Source organism: Penaeus vannamei, chromosome 34 (genome assembly GCF_042767895.1).
Source record: "Penaeus vannamei isolate JL-2024 chromosome 34, ASM4276789v1, whole genome shotgun sequence".
Taxonomy (NCBI): Eukaryota; Metazoa; Arthropoda; class Malacostraca; order Decapoda; family Penaeidae; genus Penaeus; species Penaeus vannamei.
In genome coordinates, this window is record NC_091582.1 from 584,661 (window position 1) to 607,160 (window position 22,500).

The 22,500-nt window shown below is 37.1% G+C and overlaps 2 protein-coding genes across 2 annotated transcripts; one reads left to right on the forward strand and one right to left on the reverse strand.

Moving 5' to 3' along the window:
• Positions 1-2,763: 2,763 nt before the first annotated feature.
• On the reverse strand, positions 2,764-12,411 carry LOC113805531 (transmembrane protein 134). Its single transcript, XM_027356534.2, has 3 exons — positions 12,014-12,411; positions 9,285-9,429; positions 2,764-8,786 (listed from the first exon to the last, which is right to left on the reverse strand). The coding sequence occupies exons 1-3, from the start codon at positions 12,230-12,232 to the stop codon at positions 8,608-8,610; spliced, it is 543 nt and encodes a 180-aa protein (XP_027212335.1). The 5' UTR covers positions 12,233-12,411; the 3' UTR covers positions 2,764-8,607.
• A 217-nt stretch (positions 12,412-12,628) lies between these two features.
• Positions 12,629-22,101, forward strand: Atg3 (Autophagy-related protein 3). The gene is made up of 7 exons (XM_027358854.2): positions 12,629-12,804; positions 16,483-16,671; positions 18,798-18,932; positions 19,265-19,372; positions 19,907-20,065; positions 20,799-20,926; positions 21,260-22,101. Exons 1-7 carry the CDS (start codon positions 12,733-12,735, stop codon positions 21,414-21,416), a joined length of 948 nt encoding a protein of 315 aa, XP_027214655.1. The 5' UTR covers positions 12,629-12,732; the 3' UTR covers positions 21,417-22,101.
• The last annotated feature ends 399 nt before the right edge of the window (positions 22,102-22,500 follow it).

Genomic DNA, 22,500 nt, shown 5'->3' on the forward strand with positions numbered 1-22,500 from the left:
AACAGGTATAGTAGTGTGATCGACTTAAAACAGGCTTGAGATCGACTGGTTGGCCGCCCCTGATATATATGTTCCCTTCGTGCGCCCTGCAATTCACTTAACAAATACCTTGTAAAACAATCAAGACGATAACACTTCCAACCTCCATTGATCAGACCGAGTTCCTTTAACTTTAACGATGGTCTATTTCCAGCACTGCCACCACACTGATACGAGCTGTTCTGGACCTTTGTGCTCAATTGGCGCTCTTTAAGATCACCGCATTTGGGCAACTGCTCCTGTTAGGCCACTACAACAGGTGCCGTCCATAAACTACACCTGCTACAAATCCTACAATGCCAGTCAACCAAGACCTGGAGCTATGGTTAATGGTTGAAATAAATAAATGTGCTATGAGCATCCGGGTGAGAGCGGTAAGGGTAATGGGGAAAGGAGTGGTGCACATGGAGAAGGGAAAGCTGGGGTGTGTTTTGAGTCAGTGGGAGGGAGAGGGGTTGGGGAAGCCTGAAGAGGAGTGATACTGACAATTACTTTGAATGCAGAGAGAATAGAAATGGAAAGACTGGAGAGCGGATGAGGGAGCATCATAGTCAACAAGGCAGGCAAGCAGGTCGTTTTCATAGTCTGACCAGTCCTGTCGTGGACAGCGCAGTCAGTCGAGGAGATGGAAACTGTTCCGGTACAGTTATTAAGGGGGGGGGGGGTGAGACTGTGCAGAAATAGGTGTGCCAGTGATGTCAGTCGGGGAAGAAAATGCATGACCGTGAAACTCAGCTGCAACTGTGACAAGGCGTGAACGATCGGAACGACTGCGAAAGGAAATTTAGCCTACTTGCTTTGGAGACATTGTTGGAAGAGGAGGGTATGGGCAGAGTAAGGGGCTGTAGGGGGAATCACAGAGAATTGATCCCACTTGGGTACGTTTCACGTGTTCCAAAGGTTTGCAAAGGTGGAAGCAGTGAAAGGACGAGAACGGGAGGAAGATGGGGTTGTGTGGAGTGAGGAAATACTTTGGGGAGGGGGACAGTAAGGATGAAGAGTTGTAATATGGGATAATGGGGTGGGCAAAGAAGAAGATTGTGCAGCAGGAGATAGAGTGGAGGATATGGGGTAGAAGAAGGGGTGCAATCTCAAGGTTGAGTAATGACCAGGCTGGATGATTCGCAATCGAGGAGGGGGTGTTAGCATCAGTGGTCGGAGTCGAGGGAGTATTAGTGGTCGGAGCCGTGGTCAGAGGAGAGGCAGAGGACAGGAAACCAGAGAAGTCAAATTTAGAAAGGCTAGTTGATGAAGGGGTGAGCCTTAAATGCCCCTAAAAAGGGTACAAAGTTTAACCTTTTGCCCATGGTGAGCCTGAAATAAGTAGGGAAGAGAAACGGCCTAACCCTCAGAGTCCCTATATGGGCAAGGCAATTAACCGAAGGAATACCCACGGCTCCCGGAGGCCGTTCAGGCCAGACACAAAACCAGACTTTCATCCTATCAGCGCAGTTCTCACACCTTAGGAAGTGGACAGACAAAGGGGATGAATAAGAAAGGGAAAGGCGAGAAGAAAAGACCATGTAAAATTAGTTGAGGCGAGGTCTGAGGTCCAAGGCAGGGATGGTCCACAACAAAGGGCCTTAGTCTCCGTCTCCTAAGCCCCCCTCCCCCTTCCCCCACGACAACAATGGGCAAGGGAGTACCGGGTTCTGGAAAGAGGGCTTCGTCTGTTATCCGCCCTTGTGAACCTACGTCATGGGCGTTAAGTGAGAGGGAGGAGAAGGAGAACGAGAACGAGGAGGAGAACTAGGAGGAAGAGGAGCTGGAGGAGGAGGAGGAAAAAGAAGAGGAGAAGATGAAGATGGTGAAGAAAAAGCAAAAAGAAGAAGAGGAGGAAGGAGAAAGAGGAGCTGGAGGAGGAGGAGGAAAAGGAAGAGGAGGAGATGAAGATGATGAAGAAAAAGCAAAAAGAAGAAGAGGAGGAAGGAGAAAGAGGAGGTGGAGGAGGAGAAGAAGAAGAGGAAGGAGAAGGGAGAGAAAGAGGAGGCGGAGTAGGAGAAGAAAGAGGAGGAGGAGGAAAAGAAGAAGTAGAAGGAGAAGGAGAAAGAGGAGGCGGAGGAAGAGAAGGGGAAGAAGAAGAAGGAGAAAGAGAGGAGGCAGAGGAGGAGAAGGGGAAGAAGAAGAAAAGTAGTTGTAGGAGTAGAAATAGAAAGAGGAGACAGAGGAGAAGGGGGGAGGAGGAAAAAAGAAGAAGAAAAAGGAAAAGGAAAAGGAAAAGGAAAAGGAAAAGGAAAAGGAAAAAGAAACAGAGGAGAAAGAGAAGGAGAAAGAGGGCACAGGAGGAGAAAGAGAAGGAGAAAGAGGAGGCAGAGGGGAAAGGGAAAAAGACGAAGGAGGAGGAGAAAGAGGAGGTGGAGGAGGACAAGGGGAAGAAGGATGAGAAAAAGAAAGACAAAAAGAAAGAGGAGGAGAAGAAGAAGAAGAAAGAAAAAGGGAGAGGAGGGAGAGGAGCAATACACGGTATGCACACCTGACAAGATTAAGTTGAATTACCTAAGCAAAGTGAGAAAAAGAGAGAGAGGAAGAGACAATAAACAGATATTCTTATCATTACTATCTCTCTATGTTGCCATACATGGTATGTGCACTTGACAAGACTGAGTTGAATTACCCTTGCATGGGTCCCCTAAGGAGCTGGGAAAGAGAGAAAAGTGAGTAACATAGAGCATGTAACTGTATGTCACTGTTAATATTCTTGCACACAGAGAAAATAAAAGACACTTTCATAGTATCAACTTTATTGTCATTTTTTATTTCATCACAAACAGATTTTTTACATACAATAAATATATGAACACACTTAACAGTAGCAAGAAGACAGGCATGTACACACATATACATTAGAAGATGCACACACACAGTATAGCCCAGGCACACAAACATATGTATCTTTGGGGAGTTAAATTTAATATACTGTGCTTCATTATTGTTCATACTGAGTAATTAGTATCTTAATACATATTTTTATTAAAACCTAATTTCAAAAGCGTAAATACTTCTCAATAATATCATTTAACAATTTGATTTCCAATTAAAAGTTCTGCACACTTACAATCAACACAATATCGCTTGTATCTGCTATTCATAATTCAGGGAGGTCAACATCTTTGCACTGAAAGCAAGTGTTTTGTCCGACTAAAAGTGCAAGATACAGGGTTTTCGCACACATAATGCATCTACAAAACAAGAATACCTACCCAATGAGAAAAAATTACATGTATAAAAAAATGTGAATAAATAAATACAATACAAATCAACCTGAAAGAAAGAGTCAAAATTATTCCAGTTGTTACAACTGTTGCACATTTCTAATTTCTGATATAATTTGTACTTACTGAAACCTTTATTAAATCAGAGCCAACCATGCAATACTACAGGTACAAAAGAAAGGTTGGCAACTAAATCATTTGATTACTTAATATAATTTTGTATTGTTTCATGAAGAAAATGGAGGAGGAGATGAGGGAGGAGGAGGAGGAGGAGGAGGAGATGAGGGAGGAGGAGGAGGAGGAGGAGGAGATGAGGGAGGAGGAGGAGGAGGAGGAGGAGATGAGGGAGGAGGAGGAGGAGGAGATGAGGGAGTAGGAGGAGGAGGAGGAAATAAGGGAGGAGGAGGAGGAGGAGGAGGAGGAGGAAATAAGGGAGGAGGAGGAAATAAGGGAGGAGGAGGAGGAGGAGGAGGAGGAGGAGGAGGAAATAAGGGAGGAGGAGGAGGAGGAGGAGGAAATAAGGGAGGAGGAGGAGGAGGAGGAGAGGAAATAAGGGAGGAGGAGGGGGAGGAGGAGGAAATAAGGGAGGAGGAGGAGGAGGAGGAGGAGGAGGAGGAGGAGGAGGAGGAGGAGGAGGAGGAGGAGGAGGAGGAGGAAGAAGAGGAGCAGCAGCAGCAGCAGCAGCAGAAGAAGAAGATGAGGGAGGAGGAGGAGGAGGGGGAGATGAAGGAGGAAGAGGAAATGAATGAGGAGGAGTTTACTCTTTAATTTTCAATTCTTTGGCAGCTGGTTGAAAGGTTCCTCCATTATTCACCAAAAAAATAAAGGAAAGAAGATTAAATAAAGCATAACACAAACTGTTAGCTTTATAAAGAGAATATCATGTCGAATAAACAGTCACAAAGAAATGTACACTCTCACATTCAATCAATCACTCACTCACTCACTCACACACACACACACACACACACTTTCTAACCTGACAAGACAACAAAATAATGCCAAAACTCAAAATACAACTCCCTCTTTCATTCTTCAACTATCCTCTGGTTGATTCACTTCCTGAAGTGCACATGACATTTGGCAATAGCTTCCGACACTGCTCTAAAGTTCACTGGTGCCACGTACAAGCACTGTCCACTGCAGTTATGCTTTGTCAGTTATGTTTACACACTGAAGGTTCTGTAAGTGCTTAGTCACCAAGGAGTCACTTATGGGCCCTTTATCCCATTCCTCAAATTATTCTGCATAAAATCATCATTCTAATACTATCATAAATATCATTATTGTCATTAATGTTATTCTTATTCATATCATTATCATTACCATCATTATCATTATAATGTTGTTAACAATACTAATAGTAATAATAACACAATTTTTTTTGTTTTGAAAACATGCGGAATGGGATAAACAGGTACGACCAAGTAAGCCTCCTTAGTTACCAAACAATGCTAGAGCTATCAGTTGGTACACATAATCCATAAAGTAAAATCACAGTGGACACAACATGCATACATGCCTTACTGGCATCATCAGGTATGTTTAAATAACAAATTGAATAAAAGGAAAAAGAAAAAATCACAGCCCAAAAATTAAGCTCTTTCAAAATATCATGGGACTGACGTTTACTCATTTCTGGCACAACTTTGTACAGCTATTTACAGGGTGAACCAAAAAAAACAGAGTCAGTGTCTTGACCAATGGAAGCAAATCTTATATTTAGAATTTAATTTTCATACAAATATATTTCTATATTCATCCCCTTTCACTACTCCTACTTAGCTCTTGACCTAGTTTAGATTAGCAACTAGACTGAAGTTATTACCATAGCTAAAATACCATACATCCAAGACAACCGACTTAATGTTAATGAAAAACACTCAGAGTATATGATACAAGGTTATTTTACATGAATGAGGTTATATAATATATTCCCTTAAAAAATAAACAGAATTATGCTTACAATGTTGGATAGGAGAAGTCAAACTGAAAAATCATAATGTAATTTTCCGATAAGCACTTTATAAACTGGGTTTGCAAAATATAACATGTATTCTTCATTTCAATCTTAATATTCATATCTTGTAGTTCACAGTACCATAAATAAAATGCTATGATAATACTAACAGAAAAAAGTGACTGAAAATACTAAGTAAAAGTCTCACATGACATGCAAATACATAAAAAAGGGGCATTTTCCACAAATATTCCTGGGGCATATTACAAAATAACAGAAGTAAAAATAGAAATAAGCATAATATGGCTTATATCATATGAAGTATTTGCCAAACCATGCTAAATCTACTGTACAAAAGAATCTAAATGTTTCAATTCCATGAATATAAAAGATTTTGGGAGAATACATACAATAATGTAAAGAATTACAAATATCATCAACAATTTAAGGAAATGTGGCTAATATCCTTCTTGTAAGATTTCACACACACACATCACACACGTCACACACATCACACACATCACACACACACTCTCTCTCTCTCTCATTCTCTCTCTCTCTCTCATTCTCTCTCTCTCACTCATTCTCTCTCTCTCACTCATTCTCTCTCTCTCTCTCTCATTCTCTCTCTCTCTCATTCTCTCTCTCTCTCTCTCATTCTCTCTCTCTCTCTCTCTCTCTTTCTCTCTCATTATCATTCTCATTCTCACTGATGTAAAGCAAATGTTCCCTTTTCCATTTCTAGCCAACTACTCCTCTCTGGAGCTTCCTCAAAGGGATAATTATGACTGACAGCCCAAAGGTGAGGGTTCAAAAAAGTAAATAATTTTTTAGCCCGACATGCCTTTCTAAAAGATATACAAAATACCTAAAAGACATGACACCCTAAAGGCTTTGAATCATATATCTTTTTCCTTTTTGTTTAAAAACATGAAGAAAAAAATATCCAAAAAGAGAGAAAAATTAATCTCATTAAGGCACCGAAATTTAATACCATCTGTGTTATTGATTCTTTGAACTTCAAAGCGGCTATGAAAAAGTTTCGGAGAACAAATCTAGTAATATCTTCTTCATTCCATTCTGTTACATATGTCATTACTGCCAACACTTAATGATCTTACACAATGAAGAAAGAAAAAGAACAAAAAAACAACAGAAGCTTAAATATAAGTCATGCTATTTTGGTTCTTTTCAATTAGCATCATTTATTTCCCCCCAAAAATGCAAAATAAATATGTTTGCATAAATATCATTACTCTCATTATCCTAGAACAATTGTAAAAAATAAAAATAAAGCAAAAACAATGATGTATATAAAGCAGTGCTAATACTGCCTAGTAATAATCATGAAAAACAGTATCCAAAGCTCAGCACAATTGACAATAAAAACACACACACGCACATACACAAAATAAATTTTTGAGACCCAAGCCTCAGACAACCCCTTCTCATGCAACCTTAGAGAGTGGATTGAGAAGAGAAAAGCAAAGATATCATTCCCTATCTCAACTATATACTATGGCACCCTCTGCTCTTTCTCATCATATGGCACATGGCGACAGTTTAGTAGAAACACACGCCGCAGATATGACACTCTTTGCTTACAAAAGTTCAGATGCTGGTATAAACAAACTACTTTTGAAGACATCCACTACCATCTACAGTCCCTTTATCTTACTTTGAGCATAGATTAAGTAGAAATGAGTCAGGAACTCATGCAAATTTAGCAAGTGCTGTCCCCTGTAATATGAAAAAATCCTTAGACAGAGAAAATGTCTCTACCTTTTTCATTCTTCTTAGTGCTAATAAATACAGTGGGTTTATTATAAATGGTTACATTGATACATATACAAAATAGGATTAGTTGCATTTTCAATACTTATATATATTGTGCTTTTCAAAGAGAGAGGTAAAATTATATTCACAAATTTGAACAGGAGGAGAGAAAAGAAAGTTTTCCTTCATTTCTTTTTCTTGTCTATCCTTGGGGGGAAAAATATTTTTCTACTTTAAAAAACAGAAACATAAAAATGAACACTATGACCTACCTAATTTCAAATACAATTCTTATGAAATCACAGCTTTAGAACATTTAAACCTTAAGTGGCACCAGCCAATGAGCAAAAAATGAAATAATATCAAACAGCATATGAGGATGCTGACTTTACATGTACAAACAGCATACATGTTTTGAACACACTGGCCCATGCATAACAGCAAAAAATCTCAACTGACTAGTACAGGAAATATTCATGTATCATCATCCACACGACTCATTAAAAGTTTACTTACCCCATTTTTTAATCACCAATTCCTTCCTTTCCTTTCCACTGTATAAAATCTAATGCTCAGTATCCATTTAGGATACTGGACACTGATGAAAAGACAAAAATGTTGTGGTTCTTTTAAAATAGAGATAAATAAAAGAAAGATAAAATGGGACATGAGCTTAAACCTAACATTAAAAAAATGTACTACTAATAAGACAGCATATATGGCTCTCTCATAATTTACTTCTGCAATGTGACATCCAACATCATCTTCTGAATAGTTGGCAACAATACCTTGTCTCAAGAATATAATATAGCTACATAATAATCTTATATAAATCCGCTTTTCCTATTTGCACACATAACAAATGCTGCTGTGCCCCTGTAGCATAACATGGGATATTTAGTAACATTTTCTGTCATCCAGAAACTAATTACATATGACAAATCAGAAGTGAGAGACTAGCCAGAGATTCCAATGATCCAACTATAATACTTACTTTTCATTAAAATAATAATAATATTAATAATAATAAGTACTGGTACTCCTCATATAATGAAAATTCAAAAAAAGGGAATGGCAAGAGAATACTGAGAATCACTGACCCCTGCCAAAACAGATGCCATCATCAACATTACATCAATCATGAATTCATGATACAGAAACTACAAAAGTACAGAAACATGGTTATATACAGTGACAAACATTCCATCTTTCTATGTGGTATTTCTACCTTTATAAAATGCCCTTTTCATTACAACTCCTTTTTGGTCATTCTCCAACATTTTCTATTTGAATCTATGTCATTGGCACAGGTTTTGAGGAAAATGTTTCACTGAGATTATGTAATATTTGGTTACTGGGATACTATCACCAAGAAGTGATTCGTCTAAATACTGAGATTCACTTTGGGCAAAAAACACATTCTTCAGAGATTTACATACGAAAAAGAAAGATCATGTGGTGCATGTATGTACTTAATTATCTCTGATCTCCCTCTGACTTCTTGAACTAATAGTACGAAACTGAACATATACAAGAATTCCCTTATATGATCATTGCATGCACAATATTACATTTCCTTTCCATTTCTGGTTAACCATAGAAGTCTTCCCGGAGAATGTATCAGTTGAAGAGTGGAAGATTGTAGAAGTCATAGCCACGCCTACCCGAAACTGCAAAAATTACGTAGACGATGTGGTATGCCCCGGGAATGAAGCATATAAGGCCGGTAATGATGAATACAATACCTGAGACTCCTTCAATGGGTATGACTTGCACAACAATGCCGGTCACAAGGAGGGCTGGAAGCAAACAGGGTAATTAAGATTTTGAAAAAGGAGAATTAGTCTGACAAATCAACATGGATTTTGTGTTCCTCACCCACTGTGTTTGTTTTATTGTTTTCTATATATATTATCATATTTACATTTTGTACAGCTTCCCTTAGATAAGCAAAATTAAAACATCACTAATGTAAAAACTCATGATGGTTCTATCCTGAGCTATTTTGCAGAATGATTCACCGCATTTCTTTACCTTCAGAGAAAAAAATTTTCAAGCCGAAAGTGAACACCGTGATGAAGTTTTATGTTTATTTAGCAATTAGATTTCTACTTTATGGTACTTCTACTTTACAAAAAGGTTATTTAATCTTCTGATGAGAAAAATATGAATATAAATTCCACAACAAAATTATCAAAATGTGTCCGAGCTTCATCAAGTAATAATGAATTAACAGGATATATATATATAAAAAATAAATAAATAAAAACAATGCTACATATATCATAATAACTCACTCAGTCCCAAGATGAGGAGCGTGAAGGCCCCAGCCACAAGAGTCCACTTTTCCCGAACCTTTGGGTGGAGGAACCACCATCTTGGAGATTCTGAGAAGCTGCTGGCATCGCCCGGTATGAGAGAATCACTGTCACGTGAAATAGCCTGAAAAATTTTGTCTTTGTAAACTAAAAATATATCTTATTATGCATTATAACCAAGCTAAAAAAATGAATTATCAATCTGAAAACTACTAATTCCCTGAATACAGGTCTTCTGCATTACCAAAACAAAATACAAACTTACTAGTCTATTCACAAAACTTGAAACATCATGTGATACATTTTTCAAATCAAACATCCACTTAGAAAAAATATGTTCGGTGTACAGCTAATTAATGAGACACAGAGACTGATTCCTCTAATTAAATAAATATAAGGTGTCTAGTGCAATAATTCATACTGATGGTTGGGAGTATACCTCATATTGATAGAGTTTGACTACACACACTACATAATAAGCCTTACATGAAAATTTTGTAGACTCTACGGACACACAACAGCTCATATACAGTGAACTATCATTTGTTATTACACTCTGATACAGACTTCCTGAAAACTTGATCAGACCCTTACAACCATAAGCCAGGCTATTCACATCAGAATCTCGAAGAGTCTATTCCTAGCTCTATTTTAACCCTTAATGCCTCTGCAAGAATTTGGGATGCACTTGGCCTCCACTCAAGGATGTGTGCTTGGCCGACTGAGCTTATCTCTGGGGGCCTATTTCAGACTCTGCTGGTGCGTCATATTTGCCTCAATGCACCAACAAAGCAATATGATTTCCTTTCGTATCACTTGTATCCAAAACATGATTTTAAGTTTTATGCATATTCAAAGATGCATGATATTCATTTTGGTTGTCTTGATTGATGAAAAGTCCATTTCAGTAAATTAAGTGTTTCACTCAGTGTTTAACATTGAGGGACAAAAACAGGATTTTCTCTCCTTTTCACAAACTTAATTCTTAGAAAATTAGAGATTATATGCATTTACATACAAGGCTGCTACTTCCATGGCTCCAAAATTTAACTTTTGTGTATTATACTTCAAGACAGTCACACTGGCAGAGGGCCATATGACAATATGAGTAGTTGACAGCAAAGAGTCATGAACTATGCTACCAAGGTATGTAAAGCTCTCTGTGACAGCAATGTCTTCACTGCAAGTACATATCGACAAAACAGGTTCTCCTAGCGTGCCCCCAAAGCCCTGGATTTTGCTCTTGATCCAGGAGACCTCTAGACCCAGGACTTTGCTCTCTGAAGTATTTTCATGTGCATAAAAAGCATTCAATGTTCACTCTGTCTCTGTAAGCCATTATTCCTTGTCTCTCTATTGGCACCTCTTCCCTTTTCAAAAAGTTTAGTGTAAGCCATGGAAATGTTGTTGTTTTGTATGGGGGGTGGGGGCTGAAGCACATATTTTGGCAAAACATTGATCTTCATGGCACACACTGTACACAGGGTTTATGACTGCCTCCACACTTAACACTCCAGGGAGGACAAATAAATACCCACCATGACTATTTTACCAGGAAAGAGCTTTAATAGGTTCTTTATTTGATGGCACATCTCCACTGTTAGCTTATGTGCCACATCATAACAAATTCAGTGTTCTATAGCAGTGATGTACCTCTTCCTAGTGAGGTCAAGAAACAATAATAATGCCTGAACCATTTGGTGTGAGAAGTGAAATGAAGTAAAGTTGAAGAGACTCCATGTATACTTATGATTAGCCCATTAGTGTAATCTGTATGCAAACATATGTTCATCAGATAAACCAAAAATACAACTGTATAATGTTTGCTATATTTGGATAATTCTCAAAAATTATCAGACTGGTATTACTGCTGCATATCCAAAACTAATATATTTTAAATCTATGAAAAAATGTCAGAGACAAAAAGTGTCTTGGGATTTACTAATCCAATATGTTTTTATATTACTTATATACTAAGTAAGTTCTTGCATTCCATAACTAAAATAATAACACTGGTTTTTAGACAAATTGAAAGTACTGCATAATCTAACCTTGCTATTTCCATATGATATCTTATACCCTCCCCTCCCATGAGGTCCATTATCATCACTATCGCTCCCATGCGCTCCCATGCACTGATAAAACCCTTATAAATACATGCTAGACATTGCACAAACTAGGTCTCACTTTTTTCAATAAATCTAGTTTGTGCTCTGTGGGTTTTTCTACCATAGCATCAACACGGAAGAGTGTTTTTTCCATTCATGCTAGACATTATGGAATCCATCAACAACAAATTCATTGTCTTATGAGATATCAAACCCTTCTCCAGAATTATCACTGGAACAAGAAACAAACTACACCTATTTAAAGTCAAAGAGCATTGTCAATAGTAGTAATCACAACAAGATCAAATTTTCTACACTAATTAGTGCAAACATGTCTGTGACCTACGGACTTTGTCTGCAACCTGATGAAAGCTCTCCAAATTTATATTAGTGTTTAATCAAGATTCACTAATTGGTATTTGTTTCAGATTTATCCATGAAAATGACAGAGAAAGGAATGAAAAACAGACTTAACAAAAAGACAGAAACCAAGGAATAAAAAAAAAATATAAAGGAAGAGAGGATGAAGAACAGAGACAGTGGGGGGAAAATGAGGATGGAAAAGAATCACAGGGAGAAAACATCCACACAGATACTTACATCTACATCAGGAACCGTGAGAAAGCCTTTGCTTCCAAGAACACTGTCATCCATATTCATGGAAACATCATCCACGCCCATTATTCCGTCACGATCTTTAGGTCTGAAGGGCGAGCGCTCATTCGTGGCACCGTAGAGTCGGATGGCATCGTCAGCATCCTCCTCAAAGGCGTCTTCTATGGTAAATTTGGGATTCTTTCTGCTTTGTTTACCTGCCATTGCAACTCCTTTATGTCACTTGTTCGTTTGCGCCGACTGTGACTTTGGCTCCCTCTCCTTGAAGACTGCGGTTTGTTCAGCGACTTTTGATTATCTAAATTCTGTTATCTTATTTTTATGATATTTTTGGTTCAACCTTAACTATCTTTTTAATCTATAGTATCAAAAATATTACCACTGAGGAGCGATAAAATATTTCGTTTCGGACTACAGAAGGAGCATTCATACAATCTTTAGTGTATGACTCACTACAAGATATACCTCTCATACAGTAAAAGTATTTCAAACCGATGTCATATCCTAGACCTAGTAAAATCTCAATAAAAAGCACTTGGATGATTAAACAATCTAAGCAAATAACTCCCGGACCTTAGACACACCATCCCTCCAATTGTCAGCTGTCAGTGTTGTTGCCGATAGGAAGAAAGTAGGAGTCATTCAACTCTCTCGACAAGTACTTCCGATAAAAGCGGCAGTTATTACTCCCAAGCCTTGACAACATGCAGAACGTGATCAATACTGTTAAAGGGAAAGCCTTAGGAGTCGCCGAGTATCTTACGCCGATTCTTAAGGTGAGAGAGGAGAGAGCGGTTGAGACTGCCTGACTCTGACTCACGTATGACGATCAAATAGATATATAAACGCTCCACTTTTCGTGTTACTTATCCATTTTTGTTAAAGTTTTCGTTCTGAATGCATGCTCATGTTGAGAAATGTGTACCCTCTTAATTTATCGGCCGTGATGATGCGTGGAAAAAACACATGTGCTCTCATTGGAGTACTGGGATAAATGTGATGTCTTTTGTTATTTAAATGATGAGAGAAGATTAGAATTAGCTACAATTTTGTTTTTTGTTAAATCTGTGTAAGTTATAAGTAAAAGAAATCTCAGTATCATCTCTTATAATTGGAATGAGGATATGTGCAAAAATGATAGTATCAGGTGGATCCCTGTATTATCCTACAGTGTTAATAATACTTACATTAAGTGTCATATGCAGAAGGTGTTATTATTTTTCCAAATGTATGTTTTATTGACACAACTTCATTTACTTATATAGTATATGTTTCCCTAGTAGAAAACTAAATAAATAGTGCAGTGACTTTCAAAAAAGGACTTTTTCATATATATCTTGGCTATGTTCTGTACTAAGCCACATAAACATTGCAATCTTTGAAAGGATCAATTTTAGTCCATTACACTTGGGCTGCTTCCCTACATTAGGGAAAGTTCAGGCTTGTTATACATAAATTATGGTCTGTGAGATTGCACAGTGCCATTGTTTACTGTGCTTCCCATTGCCTTGTGACTTTCTTTACAAAAAAATATGATGAAATAAGAGTTATCAACCATTTTTGGAAGACTGTATGGTGTATAATAAAAAAAAAAAAAAAAACTGTCTAGGGCACCTAGAATGTAGTGAAAGCCATCCAAAGAATCAAGGTAACGTCAACATCCATACTTAGGCCTAAAACTTGATACCCACATGTAGTGAAGGAAGTCCAACCAGATAGTAGCATATTGTCAAGTGACTTCCACAGCCTTTGTTCTTATTTTTGCTCCAGGATAGGCTTGCAAACCTCCGCCACATATGTTCTGGCAAGATTGAACTTTTTTTTTTTTTTTTTTTTTCACAGTAAATTTTCAGCTTTTTCTATTTTAGCTTTTTCTAGCCAGAATATAGAGGAGAGTTGTAGGCCATTACTGAAGTGCTGTTGTGTGATGCAGCGGTTAGTGGGTTAGCATGTTTATAGCAGTCTTACATTCAGTCCCATGCACTACTATTGGATGGTAATCTGGGCCATTCCTTGCACACGGAGGAAGGTTTAGAAGCAAATAAAATAAATAGCATGTCATTCCAAAAGAATACCAATTGTAGAAATTAGAATTTGAACTAAATCCTTAAATCTTTAAAATACTGTTGGGGATGGCAGCCGAGTGCAGACGAGCAATTATTTCCAACATAACCGCACCTGCTGGAAACTAAGTCCCCAACTCTTGTCAACAATATTGGGGGATCCCATGGGGAATCGGGGGTTTTAGGGGGGGTATGGTCGATTTCGCTTTTAGCAGTGATTTCAAAAAGGTAAAGAAAGTGTAAAAATGAAAACCCTGAGCAAAGAATTGCATTTTACACTGTAAAGAAAGTGAAAAAATGAAAGAAAAAACAATTTAAGATTTGGCTATTAAGATTTGATACTGTGGTGCAGAAAAGAACGAGAAAGCACATCTGGCCTAAACGCACAATCTATCATAAAGATAGCGTATGAACCAAAGAACTTCCTAACACGGGGGCTCGGCCCCCAGACCCCCTCCGGTTTGGCATATTTCCCTACTGGGGGCTCTTCCCGTGGACCCCCTCCCGATCGCCATATTTCCCTACGAACAAATGAACGAGCGACTCAGCCTAAACACACAATCTATCATAAAGATAGCCATACAAATCAAAGAACTTCCTAGGGACTCTGGCCCCGGACCCCCATCCGATTGCTGCATTTCTCTATCGGGGTATCTGCCCCAGACCCCTCTTTCCCTAACCTATTGCAACCTAATCATGAGTATAAACACTTACCTTGGTAGTAATGTTAGATGACGTATATGTGCAGTCCGAGGGAATTTGCTTTGAAATGACTCGGCATGGCACTTGTCATGACCTTTTATTTTTTTATTTATGACATTATTCTCTGCCTGTGTTGATCATATCATATATCAGTGAGTGTATTTTTTACATTAGATTTTCCATGGGTTATTATATTAGTAATAACCCAGACAAGTAGTAGGCATGTAACTTTATTGGCAATGTCATCTCCAAATTGAGAAGTAGTAACCATGAGACTAATAAGAGCTTTTAAGTCTATTTTTGTGAGTAAAAAACCTGAGCTAATATTTGTTTTCAGATTGTAAAGAAAGTTATGTATTTTTAATCATAAAAGAAGTGAGACAATGAAGAGTCACCTTTTCTTTTAACCTGTCCACAACGCGTACCTCCTATTGAAAAACACCCTAATTTTGGGGTGGATGGTTTTGCAGCAACTGCCATTTGCTTGGGACCCACACGTGAGGCACAAGCAACAAGCGACCTAGTCGGAATGTATGCAGAAAATACAAATTTCTTGCCTATTAGATGCTAGTTCCTGTCCATTATCTGACTGTGTCATTTATGAGATGCCTGGCATTGTTGGGTTGATTTTGAACACTTTCCATGATTACATGTGAGTTCCAGTGGATATTCTTTGCTTATGGGCTATTTTTGTAATGAAAATCCAACCCTTAAATGTACCCTGACCTTAACCAATTCTCAGACATTGATCCCCAACCAGTGGAATCTTTATTATTTTCACCAAATGTCAAACACTAAACCTAACCTAGCCTAACCCTAAAGTAAATCTAACTTGGTCAGTATTTTTTCTCAGCCGTGGGAATTCCTTTTCCCTGGCACTTCAAAATGCATACGTTGGTATTTTATGTATATTTAGCTATTTGCTACAGTACATCTAAGGCAGATTGTTCCATACTATACTGGAATCCTTCTGTGTCACTTCATTATTTCACCAACTATCCAAAATGTTTAGTTAGAGACGGTAACACCCTACATAACTGCTCGCCAACGTCAGCCACTTTGTGCTGATGACTTTCATGTCAAAACAACAAACTAAGGATTTGAATTTTTGTGTGCCAGAACAACATGAAAGGAGGAACTTAGTCACAAGCAGAGGGTAAAGTATTTATCCAAGCATTTGATAACCGGTTATGGCATAGCCCTTACTCATCTTATAAAAGTGTTATTTTATATGATCTTTAAGAGCATAACATAGAACAGTTTGAGTTAGGCCTAGGAGGTATTTGTCAAGTAAAGTATTCATGCACCCTGATATAGTTAAAAGAAGAAGAATGTAAATGAGATTTTCCAAATTTATTACTTGACCAACTTACTAAAGTTAATGGGAAAATTTTCAAGAATGTTGTGTTCTATAAAGATAATTTAATTTTAGATTTTCTTCAATTGCAGAAAGAATTAGATTGCAACACATAACCCGAGTCTTGCTGTATTGTCTTCATATTCAAGCAAAAACTAAAAAAAAAAAAAAAATAGAATGACTTTAATAATAATAATGATGAAAATAATAAATTAATAAGTAAACAGATGAATAAATGAATAAATAATGATAAATAAAAAAAGATAACTTCCTATTTTTTCTGCTGTATTAATTTGTTCAAGATCACTGCAGCATCCTCTTAATCCATACAGGAGTCCAAGTTCAAAGAGACGGGAGTCCTTACTCCAGAGGAATTTGTAGCCGCAGGGGATCACTTGGTTCATCACTGCCCCACATGGCGATGGGCTCCAGGGGACGCTGCCAAGACCAAACCATATCTTCCTCCAGAGAAGCAGTTCCTCATCACCAAGAATGTCCCTTGTTACAGGAGGTGCAAACAAGTAAGGTCTAAAACCAATCTTTAAGGTTATAGATAATGTTGTGTTTTGCAAGTTGTACTTGACATTGTATTCAATAAGGTTAAAAATGTCAACCTTGTACCATATTTTTTAGGGCTGTAAATAGAGACCTTGTACTGTATTCTTTAATGTTGTGAAAAAGGTTGTATTCTTTATAGTTATAGATAAGGTATTTGAGGGAATTGTTGATTCAGTTTAAACCTAACATCTTGTAATGATATGACAGAGTTCAAAGGTGTCCAGTTATCTCTAGTTTTTGTAGATATATCCTATTCTAGGAAATGACAAAGCACTACCATGTTAAAACAATTGTAGAAAAGCCTACTATACACAGCAGTTTTGAAAAACTGTTGATTCATCATCCTTTAATCCTGTTTTGTGTAGTCTGTGGTGGGTTCTCATATCTTTCTGTTCTGTGTTGAAAGCACCAAGTATAGATAGATATATTTCCATTAGCAATGATTAAAAACTTGCAGACTTTTCTCTTCTCAATTTTAAATCTGTGTAAAGATTTTTCTCTTGTGGAAGTTTGGTACCTTAGTAGCAATGATTCAACTTGTGTTTTAACCTCAGTCTTGAAACCTACTCCCAGGGAATTATCAGAATGTTATAACCATGTCATAATGAACAGGGTATGGAGTGTTTCTAAAGAGATCACCATTATTACTGACTTTGAGATTCCATATATGATATTGTGTACTGGACTGTAATTGCACACAATTATTTTATGAATATGTTGTCAAGAAAACTGTTCAAGAATTTTATCCACATTCATAGCAGTATGATATAATGATAACATTGTAATACAGTGATCATAGGAAAATGTACATATCTTTATCAAGTAGTGGGCATTATATTGATATAGTAAGACCCTGTGCATTTGCATGTTTATATGAAATATCAAGCCACTTCAGCTATGTTAGTTAGAAGTTTTAGGTTTAGAAATTTACAGCGGATTCCCTAGAGGCTGTGTGCTCGTGATAGTTTTAGAAATTTACAGTGGACTCCCTAGAGGCTGTGTGCTCTTGATAGGGAAAATAATTACACATTTCCAGTTCATGGTCTTGAAGCAATTGTACTCCAGAGGTTTTACACTTTTTCATCTCTCATTTAACCCGATGGATCTGGCTGCTTCAGAGCAGTAACACGGACCAAAATGCGGGCTTTAGGGTCACAGGAATGGGTGCTTGGCTTGTAGATTCTGTGCCTTCCCTTTGCAATTTTATTTTCTGTCTCTCTTTTTTTTTTTTTTAATAAGCATTTTCGTTTTTTTTGCCATTTGATTTTTCATTTGATTTGTTTTATCCAGATGGTAAGAGACTGTTTTCCTTGCACAGACTCCATGTCATCCCTCTAGGTAGTTCAGTAGTCCATAACTCAGTGCAAGGAAAAGAAAAATGTGCAACATTTTGTTATTTGTGTAATTCACTACAAACACATGTATATGGAGAAAAACTTGTCACTTATATTTTCTGTTAATTTTGTTATTAATTTTGTTATTATACAGCATAAATTGAAATTGTTGTATATATGTATATGTATATGTATATGTAAATATATATGTAAATGTAAATGTGTATATATATATATATATATATATATATATATATATATATATATATATATATATATATATATATATATATATATATATATATTACATACATAGACATATACATAGACATAGACATAGACATATACATACATACATACATATGTGTGTGTGTGTGTGTGCGTGTGCGTGTGCGTGTGCGTGTGCGTGTGCGTGTGTGTGTGTGTGTGTGTGTGTGTGTGTGTGTAAATATAAAAGTATGAAATTGCATTAACACTAGATTGTGAAAAAACATGCAGGATATACAATCACTCCTTTTCAAAGTAATTTGCAAGTCATCACGTAGTTCTGCTGCTTATATTACATGACAGTCATGATATCTCTTATGTAAAAGGGTTTTCTTAAAACCCTACCAGACTTAACGGAAATCACATCATATGTTTATCATACCTTTGTGCATGTATGTGTGTCTACATATGCATAAGCTTAAGGTCATAACAAAGAGAGCAAATGAGGGAGGGAACGAAGACTAATCACTATTTCGTCATCTGTCCAGATGGAGTATCGCAGTGAGCAGGAGCTGGTCCTGGAATCAGAGGGTGATCCTGATGGTGGATGGGTGGACACACACCATTTCAGTGACTCAGCCATCTTGGAAGAGAAAGTGGCTGACATGGCACTCGAAGATAAGGTAAGTGGAGAAGGATGGTAAGGTTTTATGTGTGTGTGTATCTTTCTATCTTTGTATCTCAGGCTATGTTGTGTGTGTGTGTTTCTTAGATTGTTTGTTTTTATAAATTCATAGACTCATATATTTCTTCCCCATTTTGAATGTAGAGAAATTAAAGGAAAGAAAGAATTCGTTGTCCTCCTTCTCCAGCTGTTTGTCACTCCTTCTCACTCTTTCCTATATTTTTTAATTTTTATACGTTAAGAAATGGAAACACTGTCACATTGATATTGTTGTGGTTTAAAAAAGATAATGACAGTGAAATGATAAAGGAACCCTCGTCCCCATTACAGAAGGCATCTTGCGCAGATGATGATGATGAAGATGAAGACGATGATGATGAAGAAGCTGCAGATATGGAAGCTTTTGAGGAGTCAGGCATGTTGGAGCAAGAGGATCCTGTATGTTTTTAAATTACGCTAAAGCTTTGTTGATCAGACAGTTTTCTTAGTGACAAACATTTTGCATTGAAAATAAATGTGATGGTTCATGAGTGGAAAGCTGCTATGAGGCAAAGTGTATTTAAATCTATTTGTGCCTCTCTGTCTTCTTTTCTCTTTCTCATATTATTTCTTCTTCCCTCTCTGTTCTTCCTCTCTCTCATTTTCTTTTGCTCTCTTTTTTTCCATCTTTCTTTTTTATATCTCTTTTTTATCTCTGTCTATCTTTTCTTTTTTATCTGTCTCTGTGTCTCTGTCTCCATCTCTCTGTCTCCATCTCTCTCTCTCTCTCTCTCTCTCTCTCTCTCTCTCTCTCTCTCTCTCTCTCTCTCTCTCTCTCTCTCTCTCTCTCTCTCTCTCTCTCTCTCTCTCTCTCTCTCTCATTCTCTCTCCCTTCCTCCCCCTTCTTCCCTCCCCATTCTCTACTTTTTCTCCTTCCCATACCACTTGTCATTACTCCTCCCCCCTTCAATCTCTCTTTTGTGCTCTCACCAGAGTTCAATCCAGACACCCAGAACCGTTCCTGCAGTGTCTAGCCCGGGGAACAGCACCAGCGACGGGGGTGAGGTGCTCCAAACCCGCACATATGACTTGCACATCACCTATGACAAGTACTACCAGACACCTCGCCTGTGGTTGACAGGTTATGACGAGGCAAGTCTAAGAGAACTGAATAAGCCTTTGTTGGCATTGTTGCATGTAGATAGATTAACCCAGTGCCAACGGGAAAATGTTGCGTTCACTTTTGTATTGTTTTGTTAAATGTTTCTATACATAGATGGCTCTGTCAATGCTTAGCCACAAAGGAGTCAATTAGTAGATCATATGACCTCACCTTTCCTTGAAATAGCAGGAAAACGCTTTTTTTTACTAATGCTATCAATATCAACACTTATATTTTTTTCATAAATATTATAATTACTATATTGTTATTGATATAATGAACAGCAGTATTAAATACTAGAATATATAAAAAATTAAGGAAAATGGGAAACAGGTGAGACAGGTAGTTCTTGTAATTGGCTCATTAGTGACAGTACTTGTGGAGTCATCTGTTAAACACACAGTCGGCATGGCATGTACACACATGCCATCCCCAGTGGCAAATGGTTAGCATAGTTTCTTTCATCCATCTCTTCACTTTGTACTTTATTATTTTGCTTAAAGCTCAGACATACTGTACCAATTAGTAAGATCATTTTGTTTAAAGAAGTTGTTTTGATAACCTCATCAGTATGTAATTATTCATTTGTCTTGACTTTGGATCAAGCATGTTCCACAGATAATTTTTTGTTGTTGTTATATACATGTTTTATGTGCATGTATCTAGTTGTTCATAATTGATAGTCTATTAGATGTTTTTAAAGCCTACTATTCTTCTTGGTAGAATCGACAACCTTTAACAGTTGAAGAAATGTATGAGGACTTTAGCCAGGATCATGCCAACAAGACAGTCACCATGGAAACGCATCCTCATCTCCCAGGTCCTCCCATGGCATCTGTGCATCCCTGCAGGTCAGCATTTTTCTTTCTTTCTTTTTTTCTTTTTCAAAGCCTTTCTCTTTATGTAGATATAACTACCATTTTATAGTATCCATAAATTGTAAAATTGTGGAGGTAGATAATATGTGTGTCAGTGGCATATTTTGATTCTAAAAGGACTGTTAGGAAACAAAAAATAAAACTCTTCTTTCTTTGTTTTTTTCTTATGTGGTTTGACTCTTTTTTTGGTTGTTTTCTTCTCCTTCTAAGTCTCTTTTTCCATTTCCATTCTCTTTCCTTTATTCTTCCTTTTTAATTTTTATAACTTCATCCTTATACTGGCTTTCTCTGTCTCTCACCCACTAGACATGCTGAGACCATGAAGAAGATATGTGAAACGGTGCTTGAAGGCGGAGGCGAGTTGGGGGTCCACCTGTACCTCATAGTGTTCCTGAAGTTTGTACAGGCCATCATTCCCACCATTGAATACGACTACACGCACAATTTCACCCTGGCTCCTTAGGATAATTGAATGCGAGAAAAGTGCTGGTGTTTCTACAAGCGGTCATCTTCTGCTGACCTGAGAAAGTTGAATTAGCAAGCAAATTATGTAATCACTGTTGTTATTATTATTATCATTATTATTATTACCACTGCTGCTGTAACTAGGGCTATTGCTCCTATTTTACTGTTATTGTTTTGATAATTGTTGATGTGTTAATTATTCTATTTTGTTAGCATAATTGTTTTTGTATTTATTTATTATTATTGTTATTATTATCATTATTATTATTATTATTGTTGTTATTATTCTTATTCATTATCGTTATTATTATCAACATCTTCATCATCGTTATTATTGTTTATATCATTATAGTTACTATGACCTCTTATTATATTATTCCTTCCCATTTTCACAAGCTCTGGACCTCTTCTTAAGGATCTGAACTTTGTCATTGAGCTAGTCGTTGTACTGCTGCCAAAAAACAGCTTCTCCTCAGTGGAAGTCTTCAGAAGAAAATGGTTAAAGTGATATGCCTTGAGTGTGAAGTGCTTTGGTTCAAGATTAACAGCTTTTCATTGTCTTTCATAATAGATAATTTACCATATGTTGCAGGACAACTTTGAAGTAGCAACAGCACTTAAACTGTTGTTAAATAACACACGCAGGAGAGAAGGGAATTATAATTAAAAAAGATCTGAACTTACACATAGTTTTATGTCCTGTTGCAAAATTTGTTTGAAGTTAAAAGATAATTTAATTTTTAGATTAGAGAAAAGGCTCAGACTATTCTCTTCTTTGTTTTTATTTAATGATACATCCATTTATAGTAGCATTCTAGATGACATAGCTGTAAAGTAGAAATATTGAAAGTTTTATAAACCCCAGAACTATATAATTTCTATACAACCAGAATTTTTGCAAAAGCTGATTATCTGGCTACTATGAAATTACAGGGTTTTGAAAAGAAGCCTGTTATATTATGCAAAAATGTGGCACTAAGTTGGTGTAATGTGCCAGAAAATGTGAGTCAAAATGATGTGTAAGATTCATCTGTAATGCCTTTGATTATGAATAGCCTGCGGTATTCTGACCAAGTTGATAG

Bases quoted from the DNA above. Each gene is read 5' to 3' on its own strand.
- Atg3 (XM_027358854.2), top strand. From the start codon at position 12,733: ATGCAGAACGTGATCAATACTGTTAAAGGGAAAGCCTTAGGAGTCGCC. The intron at 16,672-18,797 runs GTAAGGTCTAAA...TCATCTGTCCAG, and splicing joins GTTACAGGAGGTGCAAACAA to ATGGAGTATCGCAGTGAGCA. The intron at 18,933-19,264 runs GTAAGTGGAGAA...TCCCCATTACAG, and splicing joins ACATGGCACTCGAAGATAAG to AAGGCATCTTGCGCAGATGA.
- LOC113805531 (XM_027356534.2), bottom strand. From the start codon at position 12,232: ATGGCAGGTAAACAAAGCAGAAAGAATCCCAAATTTACCATAGAAGAC. The intron at 9,430-12,013 runs GTAAGTATCTGT...AAAATTTTTCAG, and splicing joins TCACGGTTCCTGATGTAGAT to GCTATTTCACGTGACAGTGA. The intron at 8,787-9,284 runs GTGAGTTATTAT...GTTTGCTTCCAG, and splicing joins GCTCCTCATCTTGGGACTGA to CCCTCCTTGTGACCGGCATT.